The following is a 17,505-nucleotide window of genomic DNA, read 5'->3' as shown; positions in this document are numbered from 1 at the left end:
AGAATTAAAGTGCATTTAGTTACATTGTCGGTGACCATGTCACAAAATGTGGAGACCACTACACAAAATTCTTTACATTTATTTACATTTAATATAAAAAACAATCAATATAAAAACAATTGCATTATAAAAATACAATCATACAATTACCTAAATCATGATTGTCTTATTTGGAAATTTCAAACCAAAACAAACAGAAGGCACTGACCTCAATTTAGGAGCCAATGGGAAATATCAAGTAAACCATTAAGAATTGTAATTTTTTGCCCCTCAGGGTAACTACCCCCGGACCCCCGAATCAGCAGATGAAGAAAATCTCTTCCAGTATCTGGCTCTCCTCCAGGTCCTGTTGGGGGGTCCGATAAGGGGAGGAGAGGAGAGCTTGGCGGGCTGGTTTGGGGACACTGAGGGGGGGCTGGCATCGGGTAGGGTTGCCTCGATAGGCGGAGGGGCTGTTTCGCTCGGGCAGAGAGATGGGACTGAAGACCTCCAACAACTCAATCAATGAGGAGTCCAGCCTAGAGCAAAAACACAGATGAAGAGGAGTCAATGAATGAAAACCCATTTGATAACTGCACGATACGTCTACTTGCTAACATAATCGCAATATTACCTATGTAATATTGTCCTTTCTTGAATCTCTCCAGCACTCGTGCCATCCTATTGCTTAACAGGAACTAGACAAGGCACGAGGCCAAAGCATAACTGTGGCTCAAAGCTTGTAGTGCACCTCGTATTTGTTCAACAGAAGATATGAAAGGATATCCATGTACGGATGAATTGTTAAGTCAATGTTTTTGTTCTGTAGTGTCCATTGAAGCGTAACACAACCAGTGTAAAATGTATAAAGCCCTGGGGTGGACAAGCAGAAGGGCATGAGATGTTACAGGTGCTACAGAAAGAGATCGAGAGCGCACAGGGGCCTTCTCTTCCAGAATAAGAATGAGGGAAGAAATAAATAAACCAAAGCGAGAGATTAAGCTAATAGAGATTCAATCCTTCAGTCTGGCTGCTTGATAAATTATTCAGTGTGTACACACAGTTGGACGAGTGCATTCCAGATACAAAACATAAATTCTTAAAGCACGCTCCATCGATGTTTCTAACATTATTCGCTGATCGTTTTAAAGCAACAAAGTTAAAACACAGAAACTGTATCACTATAAATATTTTGTTAAACAGAAAAAGACTCGGGTATCAGCAGCCAGCATCGCTGACCACCCACGCACATGCCAACGAGAGCCGTAAGCCAACCATTGGCTCTCAAAACCTTGGAAGCGCGCAGATGCAAATCGATGCTGCTTAAGAAAGAACGATCATTGTAGTTTTCCATCCATTTCTTAAAATCTATGGACTTTGAATTAATCTGTACAAAAGTGTGTGTGTGGGAAAACAAAAAAAGGGGACACCTATAGGGGATAACACCCGCTGGGGGGAAAAACAAGATTGAAGCTTAAGTAAATCCGTCTTCTTCATTTGGTCTCCTTTTGACTGTCAATAGCAGTTAGTGGGGAGAAGAGTGACAGTGTGTGAGAGAATGTGTGAGAGTGAGTGAGAGAAATACAGAGTGCAGGGAGGGAGTGTCAGGGTGAAACTTTGGCAGGGCTCCCTCTTGAAATGTGAGAATTTGCATTTTCATTTGTGGATTTATTTAACGGACAGGCCTCTCAAACAGCCATCCATCAACGGACGACATTTCCGTAATGAATAATGCATCACTTACCGGCGGTCACAATCTATAACAAGGTACAGGGGGTGATGGGGTGGGGGTACAGTTTGGGAAAGGGGGAATTCAAAGGTTGTGAGGGGGAAGTGAGAGAGGGAGATGGATAGAGAACAGGCCGGGTGGGGAGAATGCTAATGGTTTGGAGGGGCCATGTATACCAAAGGCCTTCGTTGTTTTACGCAAGGTTCAGTTGCAAATGGCCTGCAGGTATTAATATCTCTCAAGGGGGCTCTTTATGAATCTGCTTGACTACATGCTCACACAGATAAGTCACACAGAAATAAATGAATACATTTCATACATTCCTCCATATCAGACTCGTCACTACATTCTCCAGACATATCGAGCCTATACATTCCTGGGTTCTACTCTCCAAGATCTGCAGTTAGTCTATCCACTCTTTGCTCCCTCCCCTTTCTCACAACTTCCTCAGGTTGTTCCGCTCTTCTCTCATTAAAGATGTCCGTCTCGCCCTAGCGCCCACTTTCATTTGCAGTCCAAACAGCATTATAAAAATCCTATAAAATGGCAGGCGTGTACATCGCACATGTCAATTCCCAGCCAATCAATAGCAGGCGGGCAAGGTGAGGAGGGGGAGGGAAAGAGGGAGGCAGGAGGATGCAATGGAACTCTCATTACTAACTAGCGCAGGAGGCCAGGGATTAACTTCTCGTTTCATGTTTAACCCGGCCCTATTTTGCAATTTTCAACTAAGATTAAATTGGTTAAATGTTAATAGTTGTTGGGGTTTGCTGCTGAATGAAAAGAGGTGGTTTACCATTAGGGTAAGGACCACAGTACAGTTTGTGTCAGATTTTGCTATACCGTGGCACTCATCCAATGTTAGTGTGGAATTCCTGAGTTGCCGTGGTTGGTGGCAGGCATACATTAAGGGGGATGTATGGGTATGGTAGGGCTTACCCCTCACTCTCATAACATCTGCAAACAGTCTACAAAGGGCCAGGACGACACTTGCCAACCTCCCCGCAAAACAAAAACCCTTAAAATGACATGCTTCTTTGATTCCCTCCACACACACAAAATCAGATTGGGTGTCTGAATAATGCAGGAAGCTGATCTCGGACAGCAGACTACGATAAAATATTTCTGTCCATACATAAGCTAGCATTCGCCGGTGCTTGTTAGCCTAAGCAGCCCTGCGTCGCTGGGGTTTGGCATTGTCTGGATTAAAGGGCAGGTGAGAGCAGAGCAGGCAAGAGGGGCTGATTACGGTCTGTCTGTTGGAAGGGAAAAGAGAGGAGAGGGTGTTTTTACTCCACATTTCCTCATTAAAGAAGAAGTTCTGACCAGGGTTTTGAGGTAACTCTTGGCTACTATAAGCTTGTCCAAACGACCTTCTGCTTCTGAACAAAGGGGACTCCTAAATCCAGTGAATATTGACTACAAAATCAACTCTTGGCTACTATGCTGGTTGGAGAGTGGTTTAGGAGGCCAAAACTGAATGCTGTTCCCATTTAGTTTGTTTCAATAAATTATCCAAGAAAGACATCTGTGGGTTTTTGAGCAGAGTCTAAAAAGTGTAAGACAATCTTGGGTGTCTTTTGGAGACGGTGACTGGCTTAGGTCAGTTAAAAGTTCAAACTTTATATAAAAAAAAATCTAATGTTGAGAGTATAACGTTACATCGTCTGACTGAAACGTTAACATGCTAGAAGCTCATAATAATAAGACAAATTGATCACAATGATCACGTTTGTCGCTGTTAAGAGCAAACCTCTGAAAGCATTTCATTAGGGCCCTTCTAAGTTCAGTCATTATAGGTGGTGGGCCGACGCCGAAAACAGTCAAGTTGATCGATCTACATCGAGGAGCTGATTTTCTGTATACGGCAATGAAAAATTCTTCAGATTATTGTAAAATCTGGTGGCAGCTTAAATTCTTGCAAATCTTTTCTGAAAAATTAGTTATTCAACACTGTATGCTTCTATGATGTAAACACAGCCTCAGATCCGCTGTCAGTTTATTAAGAGGAACTAACGCTAGCTCTGAAAGACTGAAATAAGATAAATATCTGTGAGTGCACTACGAATAGTCTATCATATGAAGAGGTAAATCGCCTGACCATTTAGCCAATGTATTGAAAGCTAGCCAACGTCACAGTTGACTAGCATAACCAGCTAATAATGTAAACATCAATGTGCCTGCTCAAGAAGCTAGTGTTTCATTCGCACTCTCTCAAATTTAAATTTTTAATCATGTTTTGGCATGGATCTCTCATTTCAAGTAACTAGCAGCAGGTTTAAAGAAACATTCAATCATATAATTTGCATAGAAACCCAAATAAAAGCATGTAGAGTGTGTCATGTGTGTCAGATGTGTATGACAGCTGCATATACATATTAGCCAACACATACGGCAAACCTTGCAATACAATCTTCTCTAAAAACAGTTGTACAGTGAGTGCGCTCTGCAATAAGATAACCAGAGTTTGCCATATGGAGCTGCCCAATACCATGGTGTACAGCTTGATGTACAAGTACATCCCGGAGACAGGACAGACCGGAGGGCCTTACCCCCAATCTAGCTCCTGAATGTTAAGTGCCAAGCGGAGATGCACCAGGTCTCATTTTTACAGTCTTTGATATGACTTGGCCAGGGATGGAACTCACAACCTTCCAATCTCGGGGGCGGACACTAACCACAGGGCCACTGAGTTGGTTAATATGCATCATGTTGGATGTGTTGGAATATAAAGTATGGAGAATGATAAAGAGCCTGTAAGATTAGAGAAAAAGCAGTTGGGAAATAAATGTTTGAGTTTTAAACACTAAAAGTTCAGTGAATGCGAGTATATTTTGGTGGTTTAGATTATTAACTTTCCTACTAACTTTCTAAAAGTTGACAGTGGCAAAATCTTGCCAATCCATTCATTATTCTACTAACTATGACAGTGTGAGATATTTTCCATAATGCATGTTTCGTGCAAATACATTTAAACAAGATCACCACAAATAGTGTTTAACAATCTGAGAACGGCGACAAATAGCTAATAGGTGTCTCAGGCCGTATTGGAAGTATCTAAATATAGTGTAGCCTACCAATCAATGTACATCAAGTGCCATGGAGGGCACAATCTTACAGTCCAGAAAAGAGAGCAGTACCATCTACGACAAACGCTTGGGCCTCTAAACTAGAACTGTTATCAATGCATGCTTCAGTATTTCCCCTTCTCTCTAAGAGCATTTTGTGTGCCCCCCCATAGGTGCATCAAAACGGTCACCAATGTGCTAAGTGCCTTAGCAGAATGCAATCTATAACTTGTGTGGTCCAGATACAAGAACTCTACCATCTATGGCAAAAGCCTGGGCTCAATAGAATTCTCACCACTGTATGTTACAATCAGGGGTTGGAACCGGTTCAGGGAACAATCGATAACCTGAATCAGAAACTAAAGTGATCTATGCTGACCCAGAACAGAACCATTATTTTAAAAGCGCGGGAACGAACTGGTTAATTACGTTTTGGGCATTTTTTCCCAGTCCCACAAAAAAAATAAAATTGCAACAAAACGCCTATGCAAAGCCCTCACTGTCACACAGAAACGTATTCCGGCTTCTGCCTGCCAGCTGGAAATCTTTGCCAGGTGGGTGTGCATGTATGTAGGCTACCTGCCCCTCCCCTCTGAAGCATAGGTTACTGTAGCCTACTGACGACATTACAAGAGTGATTCAGAAATAGCCTAGATTATAGCCTAGATTCTGATAGCCTTGAGATAGAAGCTGTTTTTCAGTCTCTCGGGCCCAGCTTTGATGCACCTGTACTGACCTCGCCTTCTGGATGATAGCAGGGGTGAACAGCCCGTGGCTCAGGTGGTTGATATCTTTAAATGATCTTTTTGGCCTTCCTGTGACATTGGGTGCTAAAGGTGTCCTGGAGGGCAGGTAGTGCGCCCCCAGTGATTCGCTGGGCAGACTGTACCACCCTCTGGAGAGCCCTGCGGTTGCAGTCGGTGCAATTCACATACCATGCGGTGATACAGCCGAACAGGATGCTCTCAATTGTGCATCTGTAAAAGTTTCTGGAGGGTCTTATGGCCGAAACCAACTTTTTGTCTGCCTCCTGAGGTTGAAGAGGCGCTGTTGCACCTTCACCACACTGTCTGTGTGGGTGGACCATTTCAGATCGTCAGTGAAGTGTACGCCGAGGAACTAGAAGCTTTCCACCTTCTCTTCTGTGGCCCCGTCGATGTGGATAGGGGCGTGCTCCCTCTGCCATTTCCCAAAGTCCACGATCAGCTCCTTCGTTTTGTGGACGTTGAGGGAGAGGTTATTTTCCTAGCAGCACTTTGCCAGGGCCCTCACCCCCTCTCCGTAGGCTGTCTTGTGAGTGTTGGTAAACAGGCCTACTATGGTTGTGTCGTCTGCAAACTTGATTGCGTTGGAGGCGTGCGTGGCACACAGTCATGGGTGAACAGGGAGTACAGGAGGGGGCTGAACACGCACCTTTGTGAGGCCCCCATGTTGAGGATCAGCAAAGCGGAGGTGTTGTTTCCAACCTTTACCACCAGGGGTAAGGAAGTCCAGGACACCATTGCACAGGGTGGGGTTCAGGCCCAGATCTTAATAATGACCTTGGAGGGTACTATGGTGTTGAAGGCTGAGCTATAGTCAATGAACACCATTCTGATGTAAGTATTCCTCTTGTCCGGATGGGATAGGGCAGTGTGTAGTGTATTTGTATCGTCTATGGATCTATTGGGGCAGTAAGAAAAATGAAGTGGGTCTAGGGTATCACGTAAGGCGGAGTTGATATGATCCTTAACTAGCCTCTCAAAGCACTTCATGATGACAAAAGTGAGTGCTACGGGGCAATAGTCATTTAGTTCAGTTACCTTTGCTTTCTTGGGTACAGGAACAATGGTGGACATCTTGAAGCAAGTGTCTCCATAAACACTTCAGCCAGTTGGCCAGCACATACTCTGAGGACGCAGCTAGGGATGCCGTCTGGTCTGGCAGCCTTGCGAAGGTTAACACACTTAAAATGTCTTACTCACGCCGGCCACGGAGAACGAGAGCACACAGTTCCTGGGAGCAGGACGCGTCGGTGGCACTGTGTCATCATCAAAACTGGTGAAGGTATTTAGCTTGTCTGGGAGCAAGACGTCGGTGTCAGCGATGTGGCTGGTTTTCCTCATTGTAGTCTGTGATTGTCTGTAGACCCTGCCACATATGTCTTGTGTCGGAGCCGTTGAAATGTGCATTTTGTGCGTATGCTACCATCTATCCATGGATTCTGGTTTGGGTAGGTTTTAAAAGACCCTGTGGGAACAACATCCCCTATACACTTCCTGATGAACACTGTGTCCGTGTAAAAAACATGTAGAAATAGAATGAAACAGGCAGTTTTGCTCTATTACAGTGGCCGCTATAGTAGACATCGATCAAGGGCACAAGGCTATGTGTGCAAATATAACGTTAACTTCTTGGTGACACGGGGGCAGTATTGAGCAGCTTTGATGAATAAGGTGCCCAGAGTAAACTGCCTGCTACTCTGTCCTAGATGCTAATATATGCATATTATTAATAGTATTGGATAGAAAACACTGAAGTTTCTAAAACTGTTTGCATGATGTCTGTGAATATAACAGAACTCATATGGCAGGCAAAAACCTGAGAGAAATCCAACCTGAGAAAAATCCAACCAGGAAGTGGGAAATCTGAGGCTTGTAGTTTTTTTTAAACTCAGCCCCTATCGTAGATACAGTGGGATATTGGTTATGTTGCACTTCCTAAGGCTTCCATTAGATGTCAACGGTCTTTAGAAACTTGTTTGAGGATTCTACTATAAAGGAGGGGCTCATGAGCGCTGTTTGAGTCAGTGGTCTGGCAGAGTGCCTTGGGCTTTGACGCAAAGTCACGAGAGAGTTAGCTCTCGTTCCATTGCTTATGTACAGACAATGGAATTCTCCAGTTGGAACATGATTGAAGATTTATGTTAAAAACATCCTAAAGATTGAATTTATACTTAGTTTGGCATGTTTCTACGACCTGTAATATAACTTTTTGAACTTTTCGTCCAAACGTTCGGCTGAACCTGAACGCGCGTTTGGATTTGTTTACCAAACGCCATAACAAAAGAGGCTATTTGGACATAAATGATGGACATTATCGAACAAATCAAACATTTATGTTGGAACTGAGATTCCTGGGAGTGCATTCTGATGTTAAGAGGTTAACAGAGCTAAAAAAAAAAAATGTATAATCCCCCTCACTCACAAGTGTTACTGTCAAGTTCAACACAACAAAAGCAATATCTTTGGGCTACACTGCACATTGTTACATTGGACACTTTCTGCCTGTGGGCATCTGTTCTACAATGTGCAAGCAGAGTATGATACCATTTGTTGGAATAATTTCTCTTTCAGGCAGAGAGCGCACCTGGCATACCCCTTTTTACCCACTGTGTGTATTGAGAAAGTGTGTGGCGTTCCTTTCACCTCTATAGTGGCATCCAGCTTAAGCCAGGCCAAGCTACACTTGATCCCCGAATTCACTTGTTTAACAAGCAACGCCTCATTTTTCACCTTTTACCACATACTGTGGAGGGAAAACATTAGTTCACAGACAACTAGTTCACTAGCTATCGAACTAACTACTAACATTTCACACAGATTGGCAGGGTCCAGTAAGAAACTAACATTAGGTTTCTAACATTAGCTCATCTGATGATATAACGTTAGCTAGCATTTTTTATTTGTTTTCCTTTATTAGCCAGCTAATTTTCACACCAGAAACACAATTATTTGATCAATTAAGTTGGCTAATGTTGCTCAATATTTCTCTGGCTAGCTAATGGAGAATTAGACCCAGCGAGCAAGATACTTAAGGTTAACAATACTTGTTCCACCACACTTTCTCCCTCACTTCAAACTTTCCAAATGACAGTTGTTTTTTGGTTCCAGCTCATGAAGTACGCTTCATCACCTTCTCCATGGTCAGGCTTCTCACCTACCTCTTTGTTATCGTTCAGGGGATGCGCTGCTGTAACTGGCAAACTGCTTTTGCACTCGCTGTCTTTCCAGAACGTGCATTGATGCTGTACCTCGCAAATTGGTTGTCTCGTCTATCTTCAGTCACATGCTGCATTCTGTTGTTACATGAACGACTGACCGTGCCTTGGATTCAGCCAGTATTGCTCCAAACGAGCATCACTCGTTCGCTTACAGCCAGTGTTGATCCAAAGCCCCCCACCCCGCCTAAACTTTTCTCATTAGATCTACACGGATAACGTAGGTCACCTATTTTGACTAGTTTGCATCCCTGAACTGTTTAATTGTTACCCGATTAAATTAATAATGTAACAATTAACTCACTAGGATTTGGGGCACCACGGAAGAAGTTGTTTGTAACTCTCTAATCTCCCAAATTAAATTCTAGAAAGGTCTTTACCAAGAACATCGATAAACAGTCAACGTATTAATCATTACCTCTTATCAAATACTCATTCTGAACGATCGTAACCTTCCTGGATCTGAAGAAACCCCAGCCTTGCACATTTTTCAGTACTATACAAATTGGTTTAATAATTGATTTACTAGCCAACACAGAATATACACACACTAACGAGAAAAAAGATCCCTAGTGGACTGACAAGATATGACTGCTTGTTACAACATAGATGAGGGGTGGGGAGGAGAGAGAGAGAAAAGGACACTTGTCATGGATACATTCTAGGACTGTCATCACAGTAACCTCTTTGGGCTAGGGGGCAGTATTTTGACGTACGGATGAAAAGCGTGCCCAAAGTAAACTGCCTGTTACTCAGGCCTAGGATATGCATATAATTGGTAGATTTGGATAGAAAACACAAAAGTTTCTAAAACTGTTAAAATATTGTCTGTGAGTATAACATAACTATTATGACAGGCAAAACCCCGAGGACAAACCATCCCCCCAAAAGAATGTTCAGCCTATCACTGTTTTCAATGGCTGTCAATTTTATTATAAGGCAAAAACCTCCCAGATTGCAGTTTCTAGGGCTCCCACTAGATGTCAACAGTCTTTAGAAAGAGTTTCAGGCTGTTTTTTAAAAATATTATTTAGAAGTTGTAGTTTTTCTAAGTGGCTCCCATTTTGTCTGTAGTGTTTCCATGCGCGTGGAGGAAAGTGCGTTCTTTGTTATTTATCTCCGGTAATGAACATACTATTCTACGTCTTAAATTTGATCATTTATTTACGTATTAGGGTACCTAAGGTTTGATTATAAACGTTGTTTGACTTGTTTGGATAAGTTTATTGGTAATGTTTGGGATTCATTTTGAAGGAGGGAAATCGGTCGATTATTGACTGAAGCGTGCCAGCTAAACTGAGTTTTTATGACCATAAAGAAGGACTTTAATCGAACAAAAGGACCATTTGTGATGTAACTGGGACCTTTTGGAGTGACAACAACAGATCTTCAAAAGGTAAGGTATTTATTATATTGCTATTTCTGACTTTCGTGTCGCACCTGCCTGGTTGAAAAATGTTTTTATGGTTTTGTAAGCGGGGCGCTGTCCTCTGATAATCTCATGGTGTGCTTTCACCGTAAAGCCTTTTTGAAATCTGACAGAGCGGCTGAATTAACAAGAAGTTAAGCTTTATTTTGATGTATAACACATGTATTTTCATGAATGTTGAATATTTATATTTCTGTAGCTTGAATTTCGCTCTCTGCAATTTCACCAGATGTTGTCGAGATGGGTCGCTAGCGGAATGCCTGCGCTAGAAAGGTTAAGCATATACCTTGCACACAAAACACCACCCGTTTGGAATAAGAAATCATTAATGTATTTATGTGTGAAATGCCTTCATTCGTCGTTTCGCTGCGGGAACAGCCCTCCTTCGGAAGGTTGTTGGCCTTCCAGCTATATGGCTCTGATTGTCCGAAAGGGGTCTCCCCTTCCCCGTCTTCTACTGTTGATAACTAGCCACATCCACAGTTCCCATTGGTGAGGAGTGTAGTAGTCTCACTTAGATTCGCTTTTCTCGATATCTGACTTAAGACAGCTAATCAGTGATTGTCTGAGATGAGCTTCTCGCTCCTTCCTCCTCGTGTTGGTATTCAGGATTTTGACCACAATAGACATGAGCTGCAGCTCTTAAGTCTCTCTGGTCTAAAGGAAGGCCGTATTTATTGTAGCTGGGTATTCTCAGCTAATCTGAGAACGAGGCTTCCTAAAATCTATCAGCATATTGAATGCGCGACATGAGCTGGTAGCATTTTGGACCATTGCTACTCTGACTTCCACGATGCATACATGCCCTCCCCCGCCCTCCCTTCGGCAAATCTGACCACGACTTCATTTTGTTGTTTCCAGCCTATAGACAGAAACTAAAACAGGAAATACCTGTGCTCAGATCTAACCAAAGCTGAACTGACCAATCGGATTCCATGCTTCAAGATTGCTTCGATCAAGTGGACTGGGATATGTCCGGGTAAGCTCAGACAACAACATTGACGCTGGCTCAGTGAGCGAGTTCATTAGCAAGTGCGTCGGTGATGTTGTACCCACTGTGACTATTAAAACCTTCCCTAACCAGAAACCGTGGATTGATGGCAGCATTCGCACAAAACAAAGCGCAAACCACCGCTTTCAATCATGGCAAGGAGACTGGAAACATGACCGAATACAAACAGCGTAGCCATTTCCTCCGCAATGCAATCAAATAAGCAACACGTCAGTATAGAGACAAAAGTAGAGTCGCAATTCAACGGCTCAAACAAGACGCATGTGGCAGGGCCTAGAGTAAAACACAGATTTAAAAAAAGGTTTTAAATCAGCCTCGTCGCGGACATCGACGTCTTTCTCCCAGGCAAATTAAAACAACTTCTTTGCTCGCTTTGAGGAGAGCCACTGACACGGAGCGCTATCAAAGACTGTGGGCTCTCCTTCACCATTGCCAACGTGAGTAAAACATTTAAACGTGTTAACCCTCGTAAGGCTGCCGGCTCAGACGGCATCCCAAGCCGCGTCCTCAGAGAATGCGCAGACCAGCTGGCTGGTGTGTTTACGGACATATTCAATCAATCCCTATCCCAGTCTGCTGTGCCCACATGCTTCAAGAGGGCCACCACTGTTGCTGTTCCCAAGAAAGCAAAGGTAACTGAACTAAAAGACCATCGCCCCGTAGCACTCACTGTCATCATGAAGTGCTTTGAGAGACTAGTCAAGGACCATATCACCTCCACCCTACCTGATACCCTAGACCCACTCCAATTTACTTACCGCCTCAATAGGTCCACAGATGACACAATCGCCATCACACTACACAATCCCATCTGGACAAGAGGAATACCTATGTAAGAATGCTGTTCATTGGCTACAGCTCAGCATTTATCATAGTACCCTCCAAACTTGTCATTAAGCTCGAGACCCTGGGTCTCGACCCTGTCCTGGACTTTCTGACGGGCCAATTGAGAATCTGTGGTATGACATAGAGATTGCTGTACACAAGTGGAACCTAACAAACTTGATGGAGCTGGAGCAGTTCTGCCTTGAAGAATGGACAAAAATCCCAGTGGCTAGATGTGCCAAGCTTAAGGAGATATACCCAAAGAGACTTGCAGCTGTAAGTGCTGCAAAAGGTGGCCCTACAAAGGATTGACTTTGGGGGGTGGGGTGAATAGTTATGCACACTCAAGTTATATTTCTTTGTCTTATTTATTTGTTTCACAATAAAAAATATTTAGCATTTTCAAAGTGGTAGGCATGTTGTGTAAATCAAATGATACAACCCCCCCCAAAAAAAATATATATTTTAATTCCAGGTTGTAAGGCAACAAAATAGGAAAAATGCCAAGGGGGATGAATACTTTTGCAAGCCACTGTATGTACATATTCATATTCATCTCTTTACATTTGTGTTTATAAGGTAGTCATGAATGTTAGATATTAGTCTAGTCACTGTCGTAACTAGACGAACAAGCATTTCGCTACACTCGCATTACCATCTGCTAACCATGTGTATGTGACCAATAAAATTTGATGTGAGTTTATTTCTTCACCTCGTGTTGAGGTTCAGAGTTTCAACAATTTAAAACACATAGCTCCACCTCACATTTCCTGGTCTAAAAGGTTGATTCCTCTTCCAAGCCTTTATGCGCTCTTGGTAAAAAGGAGCTCTCCGACCTCCCTCGGGTGTGGTTACTTAAAACCTGTTTGGGATAGGGGGCAGCATTTTCACGTTTGGATGAAATGCGTGCCCAGAGTTAACTGCCTGCTACTCAGTCCCAGTTGCTAATATATGCATGTTATTAGTATATTTGGATAGAAAACACTGATGTTTCTAAAAAACTTTTGAATGATGTCTGAGTATAAAATAACTCATATGGCAGGCGAAAACCTGAGAAAAATCCAACCAGGAAGTGGGAAATCTGAGGTTTGTAGTTTTTCAACTCTTGGCCTATCGATAACAGTGTCTATGGGGTCAAATTGCACTTTCTAAGGCTTCCACTAGATGTCAACAGTCTTTAGAACCTTGTTTGATGCTTCTACTGTGAGGTGGGGGGGCTCATAAGGGCTCTTTGAGTCAGTGGTCTGGCAGAGTGCCACGAGCTTGTGACGCTCGTTCACGTGAGAGTTAGCTTGAGTTCCATTGAATTTCTGAAGACAAAGGAATTCTCCGGTTGGAACATTATTGAAGTTTTACGTTCAAATCATCCTAAAGATTGATTCTATACTTAGTTTGACATGTTTCTACGGACTGTAATGGAACTTTTTGACTGTCTGCTCGTACGTCATGGATTTGGATTACTGGGCTGAACGCGCTAACAACAAGAAGGTATTTGGACATAAAGATGAACCTTTTCGAACAAATCAAACATTTATTGTGGAACTGGGATTCCTGGGAGTGCATTCTGATGAAGATCATCAAAGGTTAGTGAATACTTATAAATGCTATTTCTGACTTCAACATGGCGGATATCTGTTTGGCTTGATTTTTCGTCTGAGCACCGTACTCAGGATTATTGCATGGTTTGCTTTTTCCGTCAATTTATTTATTTATTTTTATTTTTTAATCGACACAGCGGTTGCATTAAGGAGAAGTATATCTTTAAATCTGTGAATAACACTTGTATCTTTTATCAATGTTTATTATGAGTATTTCTGTAATTTGATGTGGCTCTCTGCAAAATCAGCGGATGTTTTGGAAGCAAAAGATTACTGAACGTAACACGCCAATGTAAAATTAGATTTTTGGATATAAATATGCACTTTATGGAACAAAACATACATGTATTGTGTAACATGATGTCCTATGAGTGTCATCTGATGAAGATCAAAGGTTAGTGATTAATTTTACCTATATTTCTGCTTTTTGTGACGCCGCTCTGACCTAACATAATCATATGTTGTGCTTTCGCTGTAAAGCCTCTTTGAAATCGGACACGATGGGTAGATTAACAAGAAGTTTCTTTCATTTGGTGTATTGCACTTGTTAATGTGTGAAAGTTACATATTTTGGAAAAAATATTTTTGAATTTCGCACGCTGCCTTTTCAGCGGAATGTTGTCGATGGGTGCCCTAGCCGTAAGACGTTAATGTGCAAAGGATATGATACTTTCATAATTTTCCATATAATCTGTATTGGATGGAAACTTGAAAGATAAAGGGGGTATCCTTTACAAGTTACAGTATTTGGTACAGTTTTTAATAGCATCACAAAATGAAAAACAATATGACATTTGTTTTCTACATCTCAACACTGACCATTAGCCACATTCCCCATGTTATAATTACTGTTCCATTATCCACTTGTGGACGTTAAGAATATTGGGCGGGCAAAAGTGTCTGTAAATTGATAATAAAAAGCAAGAGAGAGCCCTCTCCGGCTTAATTTACAACCGAGTGTGAGCCGCCAACCCGGCAGTTCTCTCCTCCCCCTTTGCGGGTGGGAGAGGGTCTAGTTATTGTCAGCCATTGCCAAGCTTATCTGACCCATTGTGATCCTCACAGGACACTCATGACAGAGCCTATGTTATTAATTTAATTTATTCTATCCACACTGTCCGTTAAAATGTCTATACATCCCATCACACACACACAGTTCATTTGGAAAGTATTCAAACCCCTTCACTTCTTCTTTGCGTTACAGCCTTGATCTAAATATGACATTTTTTGTTTCCCCTCAATCTACACACACTATCCCATGACAAAAAAAACTTAGACATTTTTGCACATCATTTGAATTTTAAAAAAGGACATTACATTTATGTAAGTATTCAGAACATTTACTAGTGCAATTTTCTAAACACCTTTGGCAGTGAATACAGCCTCAAGTGTTATTGGGTAGGTATGACGCTACAAGCTTGGCACACCTGTATTTGGGGAGTTTCTCACATCCTTCTCTGCAGATCCTCTCAAGCTCTGGCAGGTTGGATGGGGGGGGGGGGGGGGGGGGGGGGGGGGGGTGTCACTGCACAGCTATTTTCAGGTCTCGCTAGAGATGTTCAATTGGGTTCAAGTCTGGGCTCTGGCTGGGACACAAGGTCATTCAGAGACTTGACCCGAAGCCACTCCTGCGTGGTCTTGGCTGTGTGCTTCTCCCCAGTCGAAGGTCCTGAGCACTCTGGAGCAAGTTTTCATCAAGGATCTCTATGCACTTTGCTCCGTTCATCTTTCCTTCAAGTCGGACTAGTCTCCCGGTCCCTGCCGCTGAAAAACTTCCCCATAGCATGATGCTGCCACCACCATGCTTCACCGTAGGGATGGTGCCAGGTTTCCTCCAGACGTGATGCTTGGCATTCAGGCCAAAAAGTTCAATCTTGGTTTCATCAGACCAGAGAGTCCTTTAGGTGCCTGTTATCTGACTTTTACTGAGAAGTGGCTTCTGTCTGGCCACTCTACCATAAAGGCATGATTGGTGGTGCTGCAGAGATGGTTGTCCTTCTGGAAGGCTCAACCATCTCCACAGAGGATCTCTGACAGAGTGACCATCGGGTTTTTGGTCACCTCCCTGACCAATGCCCTTCTCCCCCGATTGCTTAGTTTGGCCGGGTGCCAGCTCCAGGAAGAGTCTTTGTCGTTTCAAACTTCTTCCATTTAAGAATGATGGAGGCCACTGCGTTCTTGGGGACCTTCAATGCTGCAGACCTTTTTTGGTACACTTCCCCAGATCTGTGCCTCAATACAATCCTGTCTCGGAGCTCTACGGACAATTCCTTCAACCTCATGGCTTGGTTTTTGCTCTGACATGCACTGTAAACTGTGGGACCTTATAAAGACAGGTGTGTGCCTTTCCAAATAATTTCCAATTAATTGAATTACCACAGGAGGACTCCAATCAAGGTTGATCAAACATCAAGGTTGATCAATGGAAACAGGATGCACCGGAGCTCAATTTCAAGTCTCATAGCAAAGGGTCTGAATACATATGAAAATAATGTTTAATTCTTTATAATAATGTGCACAAAAAAAAATAAAAAATTAACTTTGTCATTATGGGGTATTGTGTGTAGATTGAGGATTATTTTATTTAATACATTTTAAGGCTGTAATGTAACAAAGTGTTTAGTCAAGGGGTCTGATTACTTTCCAAATTAACTGTATAATTCGGTGGGCCTTATTCTGATGATCCATGTCATACGATATCCAGCGCTTCAAGGCAAGCTTCCGTCACCCTCTGTCTCTCTCCACACCCGCAAAATGACCGTTGCATCTCACGCTCCTACACTGGTCTGTCCATAGTGACTGGCAGCAGTGTGTCTTTCATTATGATTAAACCATGCAGTTAAGGCAAAATACAATTTGGTCTTAATGACTTTCCTATACAGATTAAATTGCTTATCCACTCCATAGCTTTCTGATTGGTTAAGTAATTTAATGTTTAAAAAAAGAAAAAGATTTGAGGTTTAAAAAGGAACAGAAAGGAACGATATAAACCGGTACTTTTGGGCGGTTTAAACCGGTTCAAAACTTTACTTTGCTGGTCGGAACAGTGGAACGGAATGAAAAAAAATAATAGTTCTGAACAGAACCAAGCTATTGGAAAATAATGTTATTTCTGTTACCTGTTAAATTGATTCTATACTGAACAAAAATACAAATATTTTCCATATGCACCTGTGAGCATTTCTCCCCACAGGTGTGGCATATCAAGAAGCTGATTAAACAGTATGATCATTAGACAGGTGCACCTTGTGCTGGGGACAATAAAAGGCCACTCTAAAATGTGCAGTTTGGTCACAACACAATGCCACAGATCTGTCAAGTTGAGGGAGTGTGCAATTGGCCAACTGCAGGAATGTCCACCAGAGGTGTTGCCAGAGAATTTAATGTAAATTTCTCTACCACAAGCCACCGCCATTTTAGAGAATTTGGTAGTACATCCAACAGGCCTCATAACCGCAGACCTCATGTAACCACAGCAGCCCACAACCTCCACATCCAGCTTCTTCACCTGCTAGATTGTCTGAGACTAGCCACCCGGACAGCTTATGAAACTGAGGAGTATTTCTGACTGTAAGAAAGCCCTTTTGTGGGGAAAAACTCATTCTGATTGGCCTGGCTCCCAAGTTGGTGGGCCTATGTCCTCCCAGGTTCACCCATGGCTGTGCCCCTGTCCATTCATGTGAAATCCATAGTCGGTCCTAATGACATTGATTTATTTTTAATTGCCGATTTCCTTATATGAACTAAGCTCATTGAAATTGTTGCATTTATATTTTTGTTCAGTATACATTGAATTTAGTCTTCGACATGCTCAAACAAGCACATGTATCTGTAGTTGGTGTTCTTCAACTTTAAAATGCACTAGGCTGTGTAAGACAAAACCCAC

General features: G+C 42.5%; 1 protein-coding gene across 5 annotated transcripts in view; it reads right to left on the bottom strand.

Moving 5' to 3' along the window:
• Positions 1-61: 61 nt before the first annotated feature.
• The window catches only part of kiaa1328 (KIAA1328 ortholog), a 40,244-nt gene continuing 22,800 nt past the window's right edge, over positions 62-17,505 (bottom strand). For all 5 annotated transcript variants that reach the window (XM_021568890.2, XM_021568891.2, XM_036950179.1 and 2 more), the window contains one exon: positions 62-518. In XM_021568890.2, the coding sequence (XP_021424565.2) occupies positions 299-518 (220 nt within the window). In that variant the 3' untranslated portion in view covers positions 62-298. The remainder of the gene's footprint in view (positions 519-17,505) is intronic.

This window comes from Oncorhynchus mykiss, chromosome 17, assembly GCF_013265735.2.
Source record: "Oncorhynchus mykiss isolate Arlee chromosome 17, USDA_OmykA_1.1, whole genome shotgun sequence".
Classification (NCBI taxonomy): domain Eukaryota; kingdom Metazoa; phylum Chordata; class Actinopteri; order Salmoniformes; family Salmonidae; genus Oncorhynchus; species Oncorhynchus mykiss.
This window is presented reverse-complemented; position numbering and strand designations above follow the sequence as displayed.